The sequence below is a fragment of the Rhipicephalus microplus genome, chromosome X, assembly GCF_043290135.1.
Source record: "Rhipicephalus microplus isolate Deutch F79 chromosome X, USDA_Rmic, whole genome shotgun sequence".
Classification (NCBI taxonomy): domain Eukaryota; kingdom Metazoa; phylum Arthropoda; class Arachnida; order Ixodida; family Ixodidae; genus Rhipicephalus; species Rhipicephalus microplus.
Genome location: NC_134710.1, coordinates 339,355,679 through 339,376,080, shown reverse-complemented (window position 1 = coordinate 339,376,080; position 20,402 = coordinate 339,355,679). Strand labels below are relative to the sequence as shown.

Here is a 20,402-nt window from a genome sequence, read left to right as displayed (position 1 = left end):
TGTAAAAAGCTGAAGATTCCGTGCACTCAACAGCAAGATCAGGTGAGTCAAAACAATTTTTACAGGAGAGGCAAACATCGCTCACAGACATTACTGCACAGTGTGACGAAACGCGTCGCGACAACAAAGGCAACTATTTCAATGACCGCAGCAGTTTCAGCAACAGCAGTGGAACAAGTTTAAGAGAAACGCTCTTAAGTTAACTACCGAACTGCGAAAAAGCGCAGTTGCAATCAGCCGTTGTGCCGCTGCCGCTGCTGGCGACTACGAGGGAGCACGAAGTGCCCCGGTTATATCCGTTTCACAGAATGGTTCGCTACGCCCCGCCGAAGCACAAGTCAATGAACAGTCAGCGATCCAACACTGTTTCTGCGTAGTTTAGAAAACCTCGAAACACTTCAACAGGCACCATGTTTCTTGATTTCTGCAAAAAAGCACTGTTGCAATCGGCCCTGCATACGTTCATTGTGCCACCGACACGGCTGCTGACTACGAGGATGCACGAAGGAGAAAATGAATGCGAGAAAATGAAAGTGAGAAGAGAGTATGTGGTGACACCACAAGAACTTGACAATATCACTGTATAAAAGCATAAGCAAGAGAAACCTTCTGAGGTCAACGCTCGAAAAGGTATAACCATACTATTCGTTATCTTCGATTGCTTGATCTAGTGAATGAACGTGACACCCGCTCTCCGAGTTTTTTCCCGTGGGAGCCAACAGCACACTTTTTTGTTGAAGTCACTGTATTACCGCGTTGCCTGATTACTTTTTTTTCTTCGTTTTAGGATTTGCAGTGCATCTCCACTAATGTTTTTCTTGATATGTCCTTCATGATAATGTTAGATCTAAGCTGACGTCTCCAGGTTTCAATGCACATATATACCGCATAAGAGGACAGTGACATAACTGCCACGATCGCTCAGTTGATAGAGCATCGGATGCGTTATTCGACGGTCACAGGGTTTTGTCCCTGCCCACTTTGAGTTATCTTTTTGTTCTCTTTGTTCATATTTACGTTCCATATTCTACTAATAACTTCGCCAATACTTTTCTTGCCAGTGTTGTATGTTAGTTCTGATTAGTCTGTAGTCATACTAGTAATGCGTTTTTGTGCTTGTTAGTGGCACACTGCAAATGAGAATTTTGGCGTCACCACTGCGGTCGAGAGGCCTCACTGCTTGGAAAGTAAGGAAGCGTGAGCATCTGTTTCCCTCTTCTTCTGTTTTAGAGATGGTGTTTTTGTTTATACACACATGCCCCCCCCCCCCTTTTTTTCGCCTACGCGCCATGCCTGTTATTGAGCAGGAACTTCTTAATGGGCCCTTTCATTAAATGATTGGAGAGTAATGAACGAAACGTAGGTGGTGCCTGCTTCTAACCCATTAGCCACAGTGAGAGACGAGTGTTGGGCTGAAAATTCTGTGCGAATGGCAGATGGCCTAATGTGCAAGCTTGCTGCGTTCAGAGCGTGTATGACTCTCAGGAACTCTGCCATATAGCTTGGCAGGAGACGAAAGAGGCCCAGGAGCGTCTAGGGAATGGATGAGGACGTGGGAGTAAATACCAATGTCTGACACTTCTTCACACCCCCCAATGCGTGAACAAACATAATGCTTCATTAGAGGATCCTCTAATGACTTCATAATAGGCAACGTACCATTCAGTAAAAGAGTTGCGCAACCTCGCTTATACCAAAATCACCATTGCGAGTCTGATGTTCTCCAATTTGAGGTAGACAAAAAAAGATTTTCTAAAGCGGAAAGCGTCAATCCTGCTATATGCTGATCGTGCAACTCCACACGGCATGATATAATTTGCATAGTGGACTATATCTAGCCTGCTGCCTACATGTACGCCACCCCGTACCCATAAGCATTTTTTTCGCTTATAAAATCAGGGCTTAATTTGCGCACTCTCATTTTGCCTGCGAAGAATCTCACAGACACAAAAGTAACATTGATGTGAAGAAGATACATTTTTTCAAATTATTTTCTGGGACTTCAATGCATCTTTAATTATACTCATGTTTTGAGACAGTGGATAAAAAATTCACATTGTGTACTCAGTTACTTAACTCCCTAAAACTTTGCAATTTCTGAGCAGAAATTTAATACATCTACACGCTACACACTAAATGAAAATAACCTGATATACCCTCAAAAACTGGTAAAACTACTTGTCCTCTGTAGCGCACTACCTTTTTGGGTTTGTTTTTACCACCTACTGGTCGAAATAAAAATTTACTCTAGTTCTAACTGAGTTTTTGAACGTAGGAAGGGTGGTAATCATTTACCTCACTGAAGTTTTGAGCGAGTATAGAGAGAGTAAATTTTTATTGCCTTCAAAAATTTTGATGTGATTTCAGAAGATTGGAGTTATTTCAGAAGATAAAAAAATGGACGGGCGCATTCGCACAGAGAGTCGACAATTTTATTAAATACCAAATGACGGCAGAATCGATAACACGGAAATTAACATGCAAAAAAAAACACGAACACACAACAAATCCAGAATAAACCACCAGCTGAACAAGCTGCACGTGTTACCCGACTGTACATGTACTTCGACAATCCGGTATATATAGGCACGACTTTTTGACCTGCCATGTAATGCCGGTAGTAGAGCTGTTTTTTTTTTTTTTTGATCGACGAACAATAACAGTTCAAAGTACGAGCGTAAACGTATGGTAGGCTGCAAGTCAGCACGAGTGACACCAACCTTCTAATATAAACCCACCGGTCTCACCTTTTTGATTATTCAATAATTAGCTGGCACACCGGCCTGCTGGCCCCACTCGCGTCAGAACTGCTGATGCACAAGTTCATATAATATACCTATGTATGTACGCGCAAACCACGGCAACTCAATGATTTTCGTTAAGCGGTGGTGCATAAACACAGTAGCAGCACGTATTCATGACAACGAGCGTAGAAGAGTGGTGCACGCCAGCTAGAGCTTTTCGATGAGCACGGCTATTCTTATTATAATTTCTGTCCTTGATTTGTTACATCCTATCTATCAATTTGAGTTATGTGTTGTAGTTTCTTTTCTTATGCTTTATTTTACATTCTGTATTGATGAAGTTTCTTTTCAGATGACGCTTTTGTGATAAAGTGGTTTTATAATGTTTGCCCTGAAATTGTGTAACAAGACCATGCTAAATTTTGTTGTGTTTTCGTTTATTTGTTGTGTTATTTATTTCTGTGTGTTATTTGTTGTGTTATATATTTATTTCTGAAAACATGTGTGACAGATTAAGCGGCCTGCGTGTCAAACTGTATTTAGGAGCAGAGGCCAAATGTCAGGCTATTTAGCCTTTAGTCTCTGCTCCCGATCCTGTAAGAATTTCAGAACAAATAAACTTCAATTCAATTCAATTCAAGACTGCTAGTCATCACAGAATAGATCTCCTGTGGGAATTTCGTCGTCACTTCAGAGACAAATGAATATGTGTCCGCTATCTGCGGTGTCCTACGGGGACAGGGCGATGTATGTACTTCCAACAAAAGAGACGGACCACCGTCCGGGTTTTCTTCGTACTCACCGGCAGCGGCGCGTTGGTTCCGTCTGCCTCGTATCGGCTCTCGTCTTCGCACTACATGTTTGAAAACAGTTGGCGCATGGGGCAGACAATTCGGGCTGCACTTTACTCCAGTAGACGTTATCTTCGGTGGAACAATATATATCCGATGCTTCTTTCACCTGCCCCGGCAACGCACTCACACTGGCCACTGACTGGCTTGGCGCCTAAGACATAGTGAAACGTTCTGCTTATCGCTTCTCCAGGAAGCAACTACGGGCGATGACACCAGCTTAATTTTGTTACCGCTGGCAGCCCTTCGCGATTCGGCATGGAAGCGAGGTATCCGCGGCGTACAGGTTCGGAGGCTCGCGCTCGGAAGTGCACGGCCGCTCTATGATGTAGAAACACGTGAGATCCATCAGCTCAACCAGACACATAGATCCCGAGCTTCTTACACCGTCTATTTCCAGGGCCACCGCATAGCAAAAGCCAACGATTTGCGAAAATATGCAGGACAACTTTCCAGCAAGTTCTTTTGTTGTTGTTGTTGTTGCTATTGTAGCTGGCTTGTTCTTTTTTCTTCGTTAACAGAATGCTTTCTTCGCTGGTTGCGCTTATGTTGCTCCAAGTTCCAGGGAAGGTGCGTTGACTCGAGCTAAGTCATGAGGCGCGACGATTCCATACCAAACAAAAAAAAAAAACATCAGTGGTCGTTGAGTACCTACACAATTCACTGAGAGCGTCCTTCGGGGGGTATACAGCAAAATCCGCCGAAGCAGCTGCAGCTGCGTCACGTAGTAATGAACTCTGAAATGAAGGTTTTTGCGATATAACATGCAAATTTTTACTCACGTCTTTTTTATACTGTTTCCTAGTCTGGGGTACAACAGCAACCACTAACTTTAATCAATTGAAACACCTGCAAAAATAAGTGTTGAAATTTTTTTGAAATTTTTACCTGGCAACCAAGCCTACTAGCCACTGCTACCCTATTCATGAAACATACTATGCTAAAAGCTTCCAAGTTACACTATTACAAACTCTCCCTTTATGTGTATAAAACAAGCTTCCAAAACACGATGAACAGATTCATCATACCTACGTAACAGGCAAATACCAGTACCCCATACACGCACTAACTACGGTAGAGCAAGACTAGAGTACTGCATACCCGCTTTTTAAAAATCTTCAAAAACTCGTATAAATTGCAGTGCCCCTTTCATTGTGATCAAATCAGATGTGCGTGATTACTTCATGAAGATGTATTTATTTTTTCATGCTGTGTGCATCATGTACCAGTTTCTCGGATGGTCCTTGTATGTGACTTTTCGATTGTCTTCGTAATATGCTGTTATTTTTTTGTTGACAAAGTAGACAACTATGTAGATTCCGCTGCATGTGCTGCCTTCTGTAGGCCCCCAGGTCCCGTCAAGCTGTTTGCACAGCTTTTTGCCTTGGGGACACTCAACAAATCTGTTGGTAATAAAGTGAATTCTTATTCTGATTCTGATTTTGAAAATAACGTGATATAAAACTCCCCACGATGTAAAACTTGATTTGGACATCCTTTTACTACGTGTTTCAGAGGTGGTGGTAAAACTATGTCATGTACCACCTTTTACTTCAACACGAGGGGGTAATTTTAAACGCGAGAAAGTTTTCAGAGGTCATGAGCCGCGAAAACCCCAAACTCGGATAGTTTTTGTTTAAAGTGTACATACAAGAACAGTAGGCCGTATAAAGTAGGCACGCGCACAATATAACTTCGGGGAATTCTCAAACAGAACGAGCGTGTCCTATACTTGCCACTCGTTATTAAACGCTTGTTCCTGAGGGTCCGCAGGCCCTGAGCAGCACAACAGCTGGTGGTATTGCTACATTTTTTTTTTTTTTGTTTCGGCGACACCAATCGATGTTCTCTTGCCACAAACCGGAGAGCCATCGTTAATCACCCTTGGTCAATCAGCTGCTTATTTTTTAGGAAGATTTTGAAGGCGACCGCGCACTATAAAAAAACTCTTTGGCTGATTACTTTTTCTATGTTATTAGAGATATGAAAACCATCCAACAAGCTCTGAAAAACAAATAGATGCACCAAATATAAGCGGCAAATAGTTAAAAAAAATGCTATTTTAAGATGACCACTTTAGTAGTGCTCAACTTCAAGGGGTTTTTACTTGAACATTGGTGAAACTCAGAAATATAAAAAAAATCGAGAAGTGTTGAATAAATTTTGTTGAATTGAAGACAAATATTTGACTATACCTATAATGTTACAAACAGAATGTCGATTTAAGACATTGCCTCAGAAACCTTACCAAAAAACAGAAAGTGAATAATATAATCACGAAGTTTACAAACTTGAAGCTCTGTATGAAAAGGTGAATATCAAACTCTTGTTCGCTTCCGGTGTTAGCGGATGTAAAGCTGGCAAATTTTCGCCAATATAAAGCTTACGTAGGTTTATTAAGACGTACACAAGACTTGTTACGTAAGATTTCTTCACAAATTAGTGGCGTGCTTCGGAAAAATGTGTCATACATCAATTCCGTTCACTATTGATGTATTATGGGGTGCAGATTGCATAAATTTCATACCTCATTTTTTCGCTTAGCCACGCAGCTGCAATCTTGGTCATTTCTTCTTTAAGACTTCGCAGTTTTCTAGAACGTTTGTCAGTATTTGGTCGATGACCTATATCTAATATTTGCTTCTAGTGTACCTAAATTTCAGCTAAGTATTGAAATGTATTTAAATTATTTCCGATGGAGGCGGAAATGTTGTAGGCCCGTGTACTCAGATTTGGGTGCACGTTAAAGAACCCCAGGAGGTCGAAATTTCCGGAGCCCTCCACTACGGCGTCTCTCATAATCAATTGGTGGTTTTGGGACGTTAAACCCCACATATCAATCAAATGTATTTAAATTCCATGCTGTATTCGCTGATGAGACTATGGTTTCTTTTACATGCATGTATATAAAAGCCACGCAGTTAAAAGGTCATCTTAGCTGAGTATAGGTGGAAAGGTAGTTCTCTTCAAAGCTCGTTATGCCAAAATTGTCATTCCTGCTCATTAAAAGAGAAAAAGGCAGTGAATGACAAAAGAAAAGACGAGTTCACCATTATGAACTTTCTCGTTGCCCTCTCTAGTGACCAAAGTGTCCCGACTTGGTTGTGCGCTGATGAGAACGCACTTCACTGAGCGCCCTTTTAGCGATGCTTTATTGGGCATTGATCCCATCGATTGCCTTTTAGGGTCCTAACGGAAGGTTTATATAGCACTCCACAACGATGTGTGCCAGTGTGGAAGCCTCTCGATATTGGAGCCGAGAGAAGCGTGCCAGCGATCAGCTGCTCCCAGAGCAATCGGTGAAGCCACGTGAGAGGAATTATGTCAGATATCGATCCCGCTCTCAGATCGAAGGCGGGCGCGCTGTCAGATCGAAGTGAGCTGTTCGAGCTGCAACATGGCGCGCTGAGCGAACTAGGTGAATGTGTTCCAAGCACTCAGTTTCTACTAGTAGATAACTTCCGAATGTAAACTATCTGGCGACGAAGCTCGAAAGCCCGAAGTCGAGTGTGAAATTAACAATAACTTTACTGTGCTCTGAATCTGCTAAACGTTAGCCCTATCCCAGTGTTGCTTATTTCTGCCACTCGCCTTAAGGTATTGGCATTTATTGTTGTATAATCGATATAACACGGTGTTGAAGCAACGTGTTGAGAAGCTAATATAGGTGCATGCCTATGATCTCTTAGCTAATAGCCACGTATAAATGCAGCTCTAGCAGATTATGTAGAGGAAACAATAAAGCTACGGGGTTTCAATTCAGATGGCAATAGCCAGACGATGGTATTCGAGAGGGTGGGCAAAAACTGAATTTTAGATGAATATACTGTTGCATAGCTTTACAAAATTGTGCTAAGAACATTCACTGTATCACGGTAGAACCAAAGCGTATTCATCACTATCATTATCAGCAGCGTAACAACACCAACTGCTGGGCGAAGACCCCTCCCATGTTGATCATCAAGCATTATATGTGACAGCAGACGAGGCTCGACCAAGTAGATATATTCTTAAGAGAAATAGAGGACAAACAAAAACAGGGGTGAAGTAAAACAGGGCTCGGACAGAGGTGGCACAAGGTAACAAATAAATTGTAATAAACCAAACTTGCTATTTACTGAAAATGTAGCTAGCTTAGTACATAAAAAATGTTTACTCAACTAGCAGCTAAAAATATTTTTGAGGTATATTTGCCGCACGCGCCAAAGCCTACTTTCAAACGAATATTCAGGCCAACATTATACCATTGAGATCTAGCTATCAGCTTTCGAACACGTTGCTGCTTGTCTGTGAGTTAATTATTTTTAACCTTCCTCTCATCGTCGTAATTGTTCATGTTGTTGCAATAACACTGTGTAAAAAAGGGGGGAATACATGATGATAATAGGGAAAGTATTCAAAAAGAAACTAAGAGAAAACTAAGAAAAGAGAAGACGAACCTTTATTCGATGATGCCTACTAGAAAGAATGTCAATAACATTAAATTGAAAATTTTCGACAAGAAGGATACCTAGTTTATACAACAAATCGTTCATTTATTTTTACGTTCTCTTCATGAAGTGATCAAATTTATATTTTGTTTTGTTTGTGAATACCACCACTTCAATATAATTTACTATTAGTGTAAAAGTTGTCGTAAAAGCAGCTTGAAGTTGATATAGAACTGCCACCGCAGCCTTGCAACTCATGTTACTCATTACGATATCAATAGGGAACGCGTAATTGAATCACCTATGTAAGCAAGTTAAGGTAACGCGCTGCATTTACCATGCAGAAAGAAAAATAGGTAAAGCTGGTGGATGTTTCGTTGCTCTATGACCATAAATTAAAAAGAAAACATCTTTGTGGCAGGATATAATAAGAACAACATTGCAAAGGTCACTCCTTAGGAACAAAGCATTTCTTAGCGAACCTAAGACAGTTATAGCGTTTTGATTTATAGTCCCCTGCGTCCGGTTAACCTCTCGGTCATCTCCTTAAGTTAGTATAGACAAAAATTGGCGTAAAAAAACAGGAGAGTAGGACAAACATGACTGTCAGGTCATGACATAAACGACTTGAAATTCCTATCACGCACATCATCAAACTCTTTTCTCCAGTCACACGCAGCGCACATTCGTACACCAGGGGTCATGGTGTGCCGGTATGCGCCACAGGTGATTCACAGTTTATATCTACCCAGAAACGGCAAAAACACACACTAGAACAGACATTGCCCTCAAGACACGAATTAAAAAGTTAAATAGTTTGTGTCAATTAGTCACAACAGTGTCATTTCAGCTGCTACAACGTATCCTTCCCCTCAACGTGATGTTCGTAGGCGAACATTGCAGGTACCTTGTAACTTTTATTAAAAAGTACAGAACTTTATTAAAAAGTACAGAACTTTATTAGAAACTTAGAACTTTTATTAAAAAGTATGTATTTTCTCAAAAACTGTCTGTGTGTACTCTTATGACTCAGCAAACATTGTTACATATATGTATAGTTCGACCTCGGAGGCATACAATATTGAATTCCCCCTAGAATATTCCCATCAGCTGGCTGTGTCATGCAGTTCGTCAGAGCCCTAACATTAGTGCTGCGCTTGCGTCAGACCATAATTTATCGTTTAAACGCCAATGCAGTCAGGCCACCTAGTAAGCCCCCGACTACTCCATTTACAAAATACGTCAATCTACCTTGAAACACTTAGATCAAAGCCAAAAAAATTGGCGAAGACAGCTACTTTAGTGATAGCTTCCCACGAAACCAATACTCTCATTTTATGGGTCCTGCAAAATTTCAGGGTTTTTTTTTTACTTAAGCATTTGGTGTTACTGAAAAGCTCTTATAACAAAACTAGTATTCGACGAGTACAAACTGCACACATGTGCCGGAGTTCAGCGTTGCTATATAATTCTAATGTTACGGCCACTAGTTAGGCAGAGACGTTAGGCAAAACAAGACTTTATTATTAGCGCTAGATCTGCAAAGCATTATTTACGGATATGTGAATAAAAAAATTTCTGGTGATAGTGAAATAATAATCAAAGTTTCGAAACACACAGGGATTTGAAAAGCATAAAGAAAGTGCTAATAGTGTAGAAATAAAGGAATGCTTGAATGACTTATTCCGAAAATAAAAGCTATTTGTGCACAAAGATAAAGATTTGCTTTTATTTTCACCTATACAAAGGCCAGGAAAAAAAGCTGGCATTGTTTATAGGAAGGCATTATTGGCCGGCTTCAGTGCCTCAGAGATTAATTAACCGGAAATGTAGCCGCAATAGTGGAGAGAAAAAAGAAAAATTTACCTGAAAACCGGAGATGAGGGCTCATTATCAGCACTACACAATCACATGAAATTCTTTTTAACTACTACAACTTGCTATTGAATGAGACGTTCGCGCACGCGTTAAATCTTAATGGTTATTGGCAAGTTCAAGGTATTGTGGCACCACTGACTGGTGGCGGCCGGAAGCCCTGTTGAGATAATTGAAGTTAGAGACCTGCTTCTAATAGCAGATGTTGCTGCTTGTTGTCCTGCGTTTTCAGTCGTTTTGCAACGTTGGGAATGGCTGTAACCTTTTGAGTTTCTCAAGTTGAAAGGAAAGTAGAAAGGAAAAGAAAAGCAGACTGATATCACTGCGAGCCTCTACGCTCACAGCCAATATACACACCGTGAGAAAAAATGAGCCTCCAGTTCAAATTAGTGCTCCGAAAAATCTATAAGTTGTTAAGAGGGTTAAATTTAGCAAGTAAATAACCAGGGCCCGTGAACGTGTGCTGCCCCCATTTTGTGTATGAGTAAAAGAGTTTCCACTTTGCAGTTCTGCCGCTTAATTCCCTGTGCTCTGCACGGTAGCTGTGCAAAGAGTACAATAACTAAATTAGAAATTCGTTCCGTCTCTAAAATAGAATGTAAGAACTGGTTTGAAAATGTTCATCGCATCATTACACATCCGAAGCGTCTGCACAATGCCTCTACGACATTGACATCTGCAGCGATTCATTTTCGGTCTTACATGCTGATGGCGTTTTTGTTTCGTTTCTGCCCTGCACCAGGCTATTTTTTGTATTTTTGCTAACACTGAAACATTGAATAGTCATAGGAACGTCAACTCTGAAACGTTAAAGTTGCATATTTCGACTGGTTTCATTCACTGCTTGCAAATTCATCGTCTTCATCATCTGTTGTTGCTTTTTTAAGAATGAAAGTACTCTAAAATCATATCAGGTAGTCTGACATGCTTCCGTTGGTTCTTGCGCCTCGGTATTGAAAAACAGCTACGTTTTTTTTTCCTCTGCTTATTCTACATCGTGCTTTTAGGTGAGCTGAACAAGCTTCGCGCTGTAAGCGATGCTGTCAAAACTGTAAGATAAAGCGCTTCTCCCGAACTGTTTCTGAAATTACTGAGAATTTGGTACTGACGCCCACATTGTGATACTTTTCAACATGACACCAGGCTTTGCGCACAATTGCGCACAGCCAGCAAAGTGAAGAGCCTACTTGGGTGCCTCATTTACATTTTCGTGCATATTTATTTACCCACCATTTATTTACTTAGTATAGTAGGCTAGCACTCCCCTCCTTTTTAAAAACACAAATCGAAGAGACACCAAATTCCGAAGAATCGCTCTCTTCGCCAAAAGTGTACCTTTCGATACCGTCTCTTTCGAGGCGATCATGTCAACGACATGTTGAATGTACAGTCGCGCGATTGTGAAAGTTGCGAATACGGTACTTTGCTTCACCATCAAGGGCACATGTTTTCTGGCAGGCATGGGAGCCGCAGCAGGATTCTTTAAGAGCTTTTCTTTGTTTTGTTTATTGGATCCCTTCAGGTACTCAGTGTTTTGGTTTGATTTTCTTCTAAAGAAGGGGGCATGGAACAAACTGAATATAGTAACAAAACTATTTATATTGACAAAAATATTGAAGGAAGTACGTTACCTGTTTGGTAGTTACTAAAGTACCGAAAAAACTAATGCGTCATTGTTGACACCACTACCTCCATATGAAAGGAATAATATACAACGGAATAGTGGCCTCAGCGGTCATCATCATGAAAGACAGGGACGAGAAGGGCACTTGAACCATGAAAAAGTTTTTAAAAAATGGGCCTCTTTCAGGTCCAAACAGCACCTCCAGTGGATATCGCAGAAATTGAAACTGGGGTTCAGTGGCGTCCGCAGTTGCCAGTACACAATCTTGGGGGCAAGGTACTTTTCGTCACAATTCGCCAATGACGCTACCCAGTGAGCGATGATATGCTTTCATATGTCGTCCAAGAGTCACGCGTAGAAACAGAAGAGGATGAAGAGTTGACCTGTGTGTGTGCGTACAGCTTTCTTTTTTTTTTCAAAAGAACAATATTATTCATCTTGATCTTATCTGATTGCTCACTGTTTTAACAAACATTGTATACAAATGTACGTTATAAGGTACAGTGTGGCCAATCCCCCTTGTGGGTATTTGCCAAGATCTTCTGAGGGACAAAACAAATCAAAACATGACTATTTTTTCGATGTTTTTTTTTCTAACTGTATGAATCTTAGTTTTTTCATAAAATGTACTCCTTCTACATATTTTTAGTTTCTTTTTTTTTCGCAAGCAATAGTGCAGTTAGCGTTCTTACGATACTATAAATTTTCTTGGCTAATACCCCACAGTGGGTATGTGTTATGAATTCCAGGCTACAAAAAAAAAACTAATGTGAAAAGGACACACCAACAGCAGGAGCCCCCAGCGATCTTTCGGGGTGTGCCACCGTGACAAGGTTAGTAGACCAATTATTCTATCAGTACGTGCCTTCGCTGTCAAGCAGAAAACAAAACTCCAAATTGCTCGCACCCCCTTGTGCGATGAAGCTCATGATAGTATCCTTCGTTGTGGCATATCCTAATTCCCATGCCGGTAAGCGCAGAATATGGAGGCACTGGAGCCGACCGAGGGCCCACACGTCATCATAACACCGGAGGGCTTGCAAGACGTACTTTACACAGCACCTCGCAAGAAACCGAACAAACTAATAAGGTAGGCACCATATGTATATCTAATAATTTTGACGCTTCAGTTTGCGAGCAAAACGGCTGAAATGTTGTGTTTATTTTTCATACTTTTTTATCTTTTGGCCGTTGCTGACCCACAGGTCGTGGGATCGAATCCCGGTGGTGGCGACTGCATTCTCGATAGAGGCGAGAATGCTGTAGGTTCGTGTGCTCAGATTTGGGCACAAGTTAAACCCAGGTGGCCAATGTTTCCCGAGCTTTCCACTACGCCGTCTCATAATCATTTGACGCTTATGGGGCGCTAGTGCCACAAATCAATCAATCAATCATCAAATTAATCTTTTGGCCATGGTTTGCTTCACGCGCAGGTCCCCCCTGACTGCGGCATACTTCATGGGCGTGTCGGCGTTTTTGTCACTTATAACGCTGTCCTCCTTCGTCTTTGCGTACTTCATCTACAAGGACAGACCAGGTAGGAAAGACAAAATGATGTGTTCTGCCAGGTAGTTGACCGAAAGTCGACTTAAAGAGGCTGACAATCACGTACCGAACCACATGCCCGCCTCACACGGGCACCTTTGAACGCAGTTGAGCCGCATACGAATCAAGCGTAATCCGGATTGAGTGTTCTTAGAAAAGAAAGGAAGAAAAACATTTGATCTAAATCCAACTACTTTTACATCCTGCATCACGATCAAGCTTCGTATTGTGCTATGATAGAACGTCTGTATAGACGTTCATATGAATTCCAATTCTAGATTATATTTTTGAATTTTTTCAACACATCACTAGTTTAATGAAGCCCTCTATCGATTCATAACAATATCAGTATCGAATCATAAATATCAAGTGAATGTTCTATCACGTTAGTACTTCTTAAGTTACAATATATGGCGTACCTTGGGCCCGTTGGAGAGTTTCTATTGAAAACTATAAACTATGCGTCGACGGTTGATTAAACAAGAAATGTTAAGGAATGTTTCGTTGCCCATGCCCAGGGGACCTTTCGGACAGTGGCAGAAACAGATCGCACAAAAAACGTGAGTATTTATTTTTGCTTGCTTCTTGATGTACCAGCTCCAGGTGATGGAATCGTGACACACCACGTTTAACCTCTTCAGACATCAACTACGAGATCTGCACTGAAACCTACTGCAGAAATGCTGGTAAGTCATGAACTGGTACGGCTCTAAAAAAACATATTCAAGGTACTGCTCGAAAACTCATAGCTTGTTTTACCATAGAGAGCCTATTGAGTCGGTTTTCAGCGGTAGCAGCTTTTCTTCAAAAGTAATGTGTGTGAAGTAACCCACAAAATGAGGTATATCACACAGATGTAGAATGATTTCAATGAATGCAGTGTGGTAATCATATCTACAGTTTTATTTTTAAAAAAAAACGACGCTTCTTGACCATCTGCTGTTCATAAACCTAAAATGACATCCTATGGTACATGGGCTCCTCTTGCGCTTCGCCTAATTTTCCACTTTACTTTTTGTCGCTTCTTTCTTTTTTGTTGTTGTTGCAACGCACGACACTGACTCAACAGAACATAGGTGGCACGTCGTTTATTCCAGGTCAGCCAGAGCTTCGGCGAAGCCGGGCTCGCGCGCAGCGCGAGCGTCACGTGACCGGAGCGCCGCGCTTCTTGTTGGTGATGATGATGTTAGTCTCCGATGCCACAGCTTTTCCCCTGCTTAAAAGTTCAAATGATCAGGGGCGCGGCGTTTCGCGTTGAGCGTCGCAAAAGTTGAGTGGCTGGAATCGGTGAATCTCTTGCGCTTTCACCCGAAAGTTCTTGACGGGATGATAGCGTGTCGGTGTCGCATGATTCGTCAACTGAAACGTCCCGCCGTCGCACTTGGTCAAAGTGCCACTGTTCCGTTCCCTCAGTCGTGTCCACTGTGACTATGCACTTGCCCTGATGGTCCCGCACGAGACCTAGTATCCACCTTTTCCGTGGCAGGAACGTTCGTGTCCAAACGCGCTGTCCTACCGGCCATAGCTGTGGTCATTCGTCGCACGGCTTTGCTCGAACAGCATCTGTGGTCGGAATAATGCAGTCGAGTTTAGTTCGTATTTGGTACCCCAGCAAACGCTTCGCTGGACATTTGCCCTCTTTCACTGGCGTGCGGCGGTAACGGAACAGAAATCTTGAAAGTCGAGTTTGTAGCCGCATTTCTTCGTTTTTCTTCAAGCCTTCCTGCAACGTTCTTACGGCTCGCTCCGCAAAATCATTTGATTGGGGATGATAAGGCGCTGTTGTCAAGTGTTTTACTTGGATCTTCGCAAGAAAATTGCGGAATCGGAAAACCGTGAACTGAGGTCCATTATCCGTCACAAGAGTACGTCGTAGACCGAACCTCCCAAACACTGCCCTGAGGGCCTCCACTGTTACTTCTGCTGTTGCATATTTTGTTAGAACTGCCTCCATTCCATTCGTTTCGGCATCTACAACTACAAATACCATGTCTCTTTCGATTGGACCTTCATAGTCGGCGTGCAACCGGCTCCATTTATCTCCCGTCGTGGGCCATGGTAGAGGTGTTTGCGCTGGAGGTATCGCCGCCACCTGTATACAAGCAGGATATCCACACACCAATCGCTCGATCTCACTGTCTACACCCGGAAACCAAAACAGGAATCTTGCATTGTTCTTCATGGTCGCCATGTCTGGGTGTGGTTAATGAAGCAAGTCCAAGATGCCTCGATTTAGAGCAGCGGGCAGCACGATGCGGTGTCTCCAGAAGACCAAGTCTTGGTAATAATTGAGCTCTACCTTCTTGCTGAAGTATGGCCGTAAGCGGCTCTGCTCTTCAGGCAAAAATTTTGGTCAGCCTTTCTTAATCCAGAATTTAACTTGCTGCAGCAGAGCATCTGTTTCTGTAAAATGTACCACATCGCTGACACTAATCGCTTCTTTTTCCAAACATTCTGAGTGCAGGACATACTCTGGCACATTTTCTGTGCTGGTATTGTGTAGTGTGTTCGGTAACGGCAGGTGACTTAAGGCATCAGCGTTTGAGTTTTCGGTTCCCCTGCGATACTGCAATGGGTAATTAAAATTGTCCAAAAGAAGAGCCCACCTCTGAATCCTTGCCGCAGTCATGGGAGGAATGGCTTTTCCTGGGTTAAACAAACCCGTTGGGGGTTTATGGTTGGTCACCAAAACAAAGTGACTGCCATGTAAGTAGCCATTCAATCGCGTAACGCCAAATACAAGGGCCACTGCTTCCTTTTCTAGCAGGGAGTCGTTTCGTTCTGCTTTGTACAAAGTTTTGAAGCGAAATCTAATCGGATAGTCAGTGCTATTGATGCGATGGGAAAGTACTGCCCCAACTCCTACAAAAGAAGCGTCACATTCCAACTTCAAAGGTTTGTCAGGGTCAAAGTTTGTCAGAAACTTTGACCTTTGTATAGCCTACTTAACCTTTCGAACTGCTTCCCCGTGTACCTGCTGCCATTTCCACGTAGCTTCTTTAGTTAGCAGATTGTATAATGGTGCTAGGACTGTGGAAAGGTTCGGTAAAAAATTTGGCATAATAGTTGATTAAGCCCAAGAAGAATTTGAGTTCGCTCACTGACTTGGGGACCGGTGCTTGAAAAACTGCTTCAATGTCATCGTCCTTCGGTTTGAGCTCATTAGCATCAACTCGATGTCCGAGAAAGGTGACTTCTTATCTGAATTCGGATTTCTTGGTGTTTAGCCTGAGACCAAAGTCCCGTAAGCGCAGCAAGACTTGCTTTAACAATCAAGTGTCATTGCGCTTCTCAGCCACTATGATGTCACCGAGAGAGGCTTGTACACCCGGGAGATCCTTGAATAAGAAATTCATGTGCTTCTGGAAGATGGCCGGAGCTGAGCTCATCCCAAAAGGAAGCCTATTGAAGCAGAATAGGCCCTTGAGGTGTGTTTATGACTGTCAGCTTCTTGGCCTCGTCGTCCGGGGGCAGCTGGTTGCACGCTTGAGTCAAATTCAGTGTACCAAATACTTCACCGCCATTCAGTCGTGCGAAGATGTCATTCACACGGGGTAGTGGGTACTGTTCAGTCACTGTGGCCGTGTTCACTTTCAGGCAAAATCTCCACACAGTCAAATGAACCCCTCAGTCTTAACAACTGGAACCACTGGCGTTGCTCATTCTACAGCTCTAACTGGTGATATCCCACCATCGGCAGCCAATCGGTCCAAAGCATCAGACACCTCGGTTGTCAAAGCGTATGGCACCGTATGTGCTTTGCAAAAGTGGAGCGCGGCATTTTCCCTCAGAATAAGCTTCACCTGTGGACCTTTGTATAGTCCTAAACCTGGTGCAAACACATCTTCGACCTCCATAAGTAAAGTGTGAAGTTCGTGGCTCGTGCGGTCTTCCTTGCGCGTGTTGAAGTTTGCGACGACGTTTGGCCTCAACATGGCCACTCCACTATTGTTAAGCGTCTTGATGGTATTCCTTCCACATAACGCTAGTTCAAGTGCATCGACAATAATCAGGGTCTGTACGGCTTGCCCCTGATAGCTCGCAATTTTATGTGCACTTCTCCAACCACTGAAAATTCTCTCCAAAAAAACATGACAAATTGAGAGTGGTGCTGCTTGAAGGCGGCCATCTGCTTTGATTCTGCCTGAACAGGCTCATTGAAATAACGCTAACAGGTCACACCGTATCAATCAACATGGAAAGCGGCAAGCCATCCCAAGTAATTTCTTTAAAAATTGGCTTAACCATGCGACCAGTACTCGTTTTATGAGCCACTTTAGTGTAGAGCTTCTCATCTTCCGAGCTATTGGCCCCGCCGCGGTGGTTAGTGGCTATGGTACTCGGCTGCTGAGCCGCAGGGCGCGGGTTCAAATCCCGGCTGCGGCGGCTGCATTTCCGATGGAGGCGGAAATGTTGTAGGCCCGTGTGCTCAGATTTGGGTGCACGTTAAAGAACCCCAGGTGGTCGAAACTTCCGGAGCCCTCCACTACGGCGTCTCTCATAATCATGTAGTGGTTTTGGGACGTTAAACCCCATATATCAATCAATCAAAATCAAATCTTCCGAGCTATTGTCAGTTGCTGCTGCTGCCGACAGGACATAAGCGCCACTGGAATTCCTTTGAATTTGTTCTCGGCAAATTCGAGCGACGTGTCCTCGTTTACCACATCGGCGGCAGACCGTACGAACGTGATAGCACTGCTCGTTAGAGTGAGCTTCACTGCCACACCTATGGCGAAATGTCATGCCTTCGACCTTCGATTGCCCTTTTCGTGGCCTATTCTGACGCATGAATTGGTTGCTACTCTGATCGGTAGACTGCATGCTTCTAGCATTCGCGGTCGCATTCTGAGCTGCAATAACGAAATCATCTGCTTCGGTTAGCGTCAGGCTCCTGAAAGTCAGCAAATGTTGTCTGACATCTTCTAAGACTCCACACACGATTTGGTCTCGTAGTATGTGCTCGAGCGACGATCCTAAATTGCATTTTTCCGCCAGCCTTCTTATTTCAGCAATAAAATCCTGCACCTCATCTCTTTCTAGTTGTGATCTAGTAAAAAAAAACATAACTTGCCACTATGTCGTTGACTGCAGGGACATAGTACTTCTCGAGGTAATTAACGGCATCGTCGTTAAGTGCATTGAATTGCCTCGAATGGCAACGTCCCTGGACCACTCGAATCGTGCGCTCTGGTAGTGAGGCCACTAAAACTGCTCGTCGCTTCGTCGTGTCCGTGATGTCTTGCGGTTCGAAGTAGGCTTCGAGGTGAAGCCGAGCTCTCGCGAAGCGCGAGTGTCACGAGACCGGCGTGCCAAGCTTCTTGCTGGTAATGCTGACGTTAGTCTCTGATGTCACACTTGTCATGTTTGTACATCGCGTCATAAAACACCATATCGAAGTAGCAATGCCTGCCGTTGATTACTGTTGATGTGGCTCACAGCTCTGTACTACATGAAAAGGCTGCAAGCCCCCATAGACATGTGCGACGAGATGGCCACGTCCCTCTGCCGCTTCCCGACCGACCCGAACTCGATGTTGGCCATCCCGGTGAGGATGGTCAAGAGGCACCTGTACCTGCGCGGCATCGACGTCGACGGTGAGCAGCGACACCACCACCACATGCGTGAACGCTTTATTACAAACTGTAGTATCGCGTTAGACTATAACTCACCCTATAGACAATGAACACTGGGAAAACTAAATACGCTAAAGGATGACTGACAACTTCCTTATTTTCATGTAGCAGATATCTCTATATACCGGGACAATCTGCACAGCATTCATATAAGTGGCCATTATAGATCTAGAGGCTCAACACATGAGCAGGAAATTAATTTTGTTTTCTAATGACAAAGTACAATCAGACATCAAATGCTGCTATTCTGCTCGATACATCAAATCAGATTCAGTTGTAAGCTCATTTCCAGTCTAGCCTCCCAAGCTACATTTGTCTCACCGTATGTACAATGGAGCTCGATCAGGTTGTGTTGAACGATACATCTTGTGCGTTGTGTAAGTGAAATAGCCATGCTTATTCTTTTCAAAATAATGTTCGTGTTCAGCTGTAGTGTTATTACACGTTCGTATAAAGAGAACAGGAAAGTCAGCACTGCATTTGTCTTGTTTTTCTGGTTATCTCAAGCCACATAGGCCATGAATTGCCTATTTTGCTAGACAAAACAGCCCTAATTATTCCTTCCTAATAAAACGGTGAGGATTGGGCTGTCATGCTGTCACCACCCATTTTAAACTCTAGACAGATGCCATAACATCAAGGAAAGTCAAAGCGAAAGCATGTGGGAACCGAGTGCGCCCTCCGCTTTGTCGCCTCGCTTTCCAGCTCGTGCGAGTGCTGGGAACATGGCCACCATGGTTTCACCACCAGGCCTCTTTGTCTGGTGTGAGCCATACGTCGGGTTTCCCTGCATGGAGTTACGTTTGCGAACATGCCCAGACGCTGCCGGACTCGACGCTCCTTCCGCACGCTCCTTACGGCCTTCTCAATACCGGCGCCGCGCATATATTTTTTTTCTGACGCGTAGTGCGGCGGCTAACCGCACGAGGGCAGCACCACCTCACTGTAAGCTCCGCCGGCTCCCCCCGTCGCCGACGGCTCCCCGTGTCGCCGACTGCGACTTTTCTTGACTGCGTTCGATGACCTCGGGTAAACAATGCATCAGACACGCTCAGGCCCGCTAACTGCACTAGCGTAGCCATGGTTTATTGTTGCGTGCCGCTGTGTAAGTCACAGCAAGGGAAGACACCGAGTGTGTCGTACCACCAATTTCCTAGCGATGAGGAACTGTGTTCGAAGTGGAGGAAAAATGTTTCACGTGAAAACCTCGTCGTCAATGACAAGTCCGCATCGACTGTAGTGTGCAGCAAAAACTTCACGGAAAACTATGTTACCGGATATCGTATCTGGAAACTGCGTCCAGGAGCCGTGCCCACGGTCTTCGATCAGTATCCTTCGTATATGGTCCCGGCTACGAAGAGGCCGCGTAAAGAACCTGCAGCGCGTGGCCCCTCGGTCACCTCGGCTCCTCGACAGCCGACGAAACGGAAAGCGGAGTCATCGCCGTCTACCTATGGGGAGTGGATACATCGTGAAGCTCGTCAGTGAGTTTGAGTGTGATGCTTGTGTTACGATGCTGACGACTACGAACAAAACTGATCCTTTGTATGTTCTGTTGCACAGCCAGGACAAAAGTGCACTCCACTACCCAAACCGTATGTTTTTGATACTGTTGAACAACATTGTTACTTTCTTTGAAAAAGCTGCTAGCAAACTTCCGCGTACAAAAGTGCATGAAGTGCTGCAACTTCTGGTTA

The 20,402-nt window shown here is 43.5% G+C and overlaps 1 protein-coding gene across 1 annotated transcript in view; it reads left to right on the top strand.

Moving 5' to 3' along the window:
- The first annotated feature begins 12,937 nt into the window (after positions 1–12,937).
- Positions 12,938–20,402, top strand: part of LOC119162035 (uncharacterized) — a 97,669-nt gene continuing 90,204 nt past the window's right edge. Inside the window, exons 1-2 of the mRNA XM_075876704.1 lie at positions 12,938–13,061; positions 18,511–18,666. Of these exons, the coding sequence (XP_075732819.1) occupies positions 12,938–13,061; positions 18,511–18,666 (280 nt within the window). The remainder of the gene's footprint in view (positions 13,062–18,510; positions 18,667–20,402) is intronic.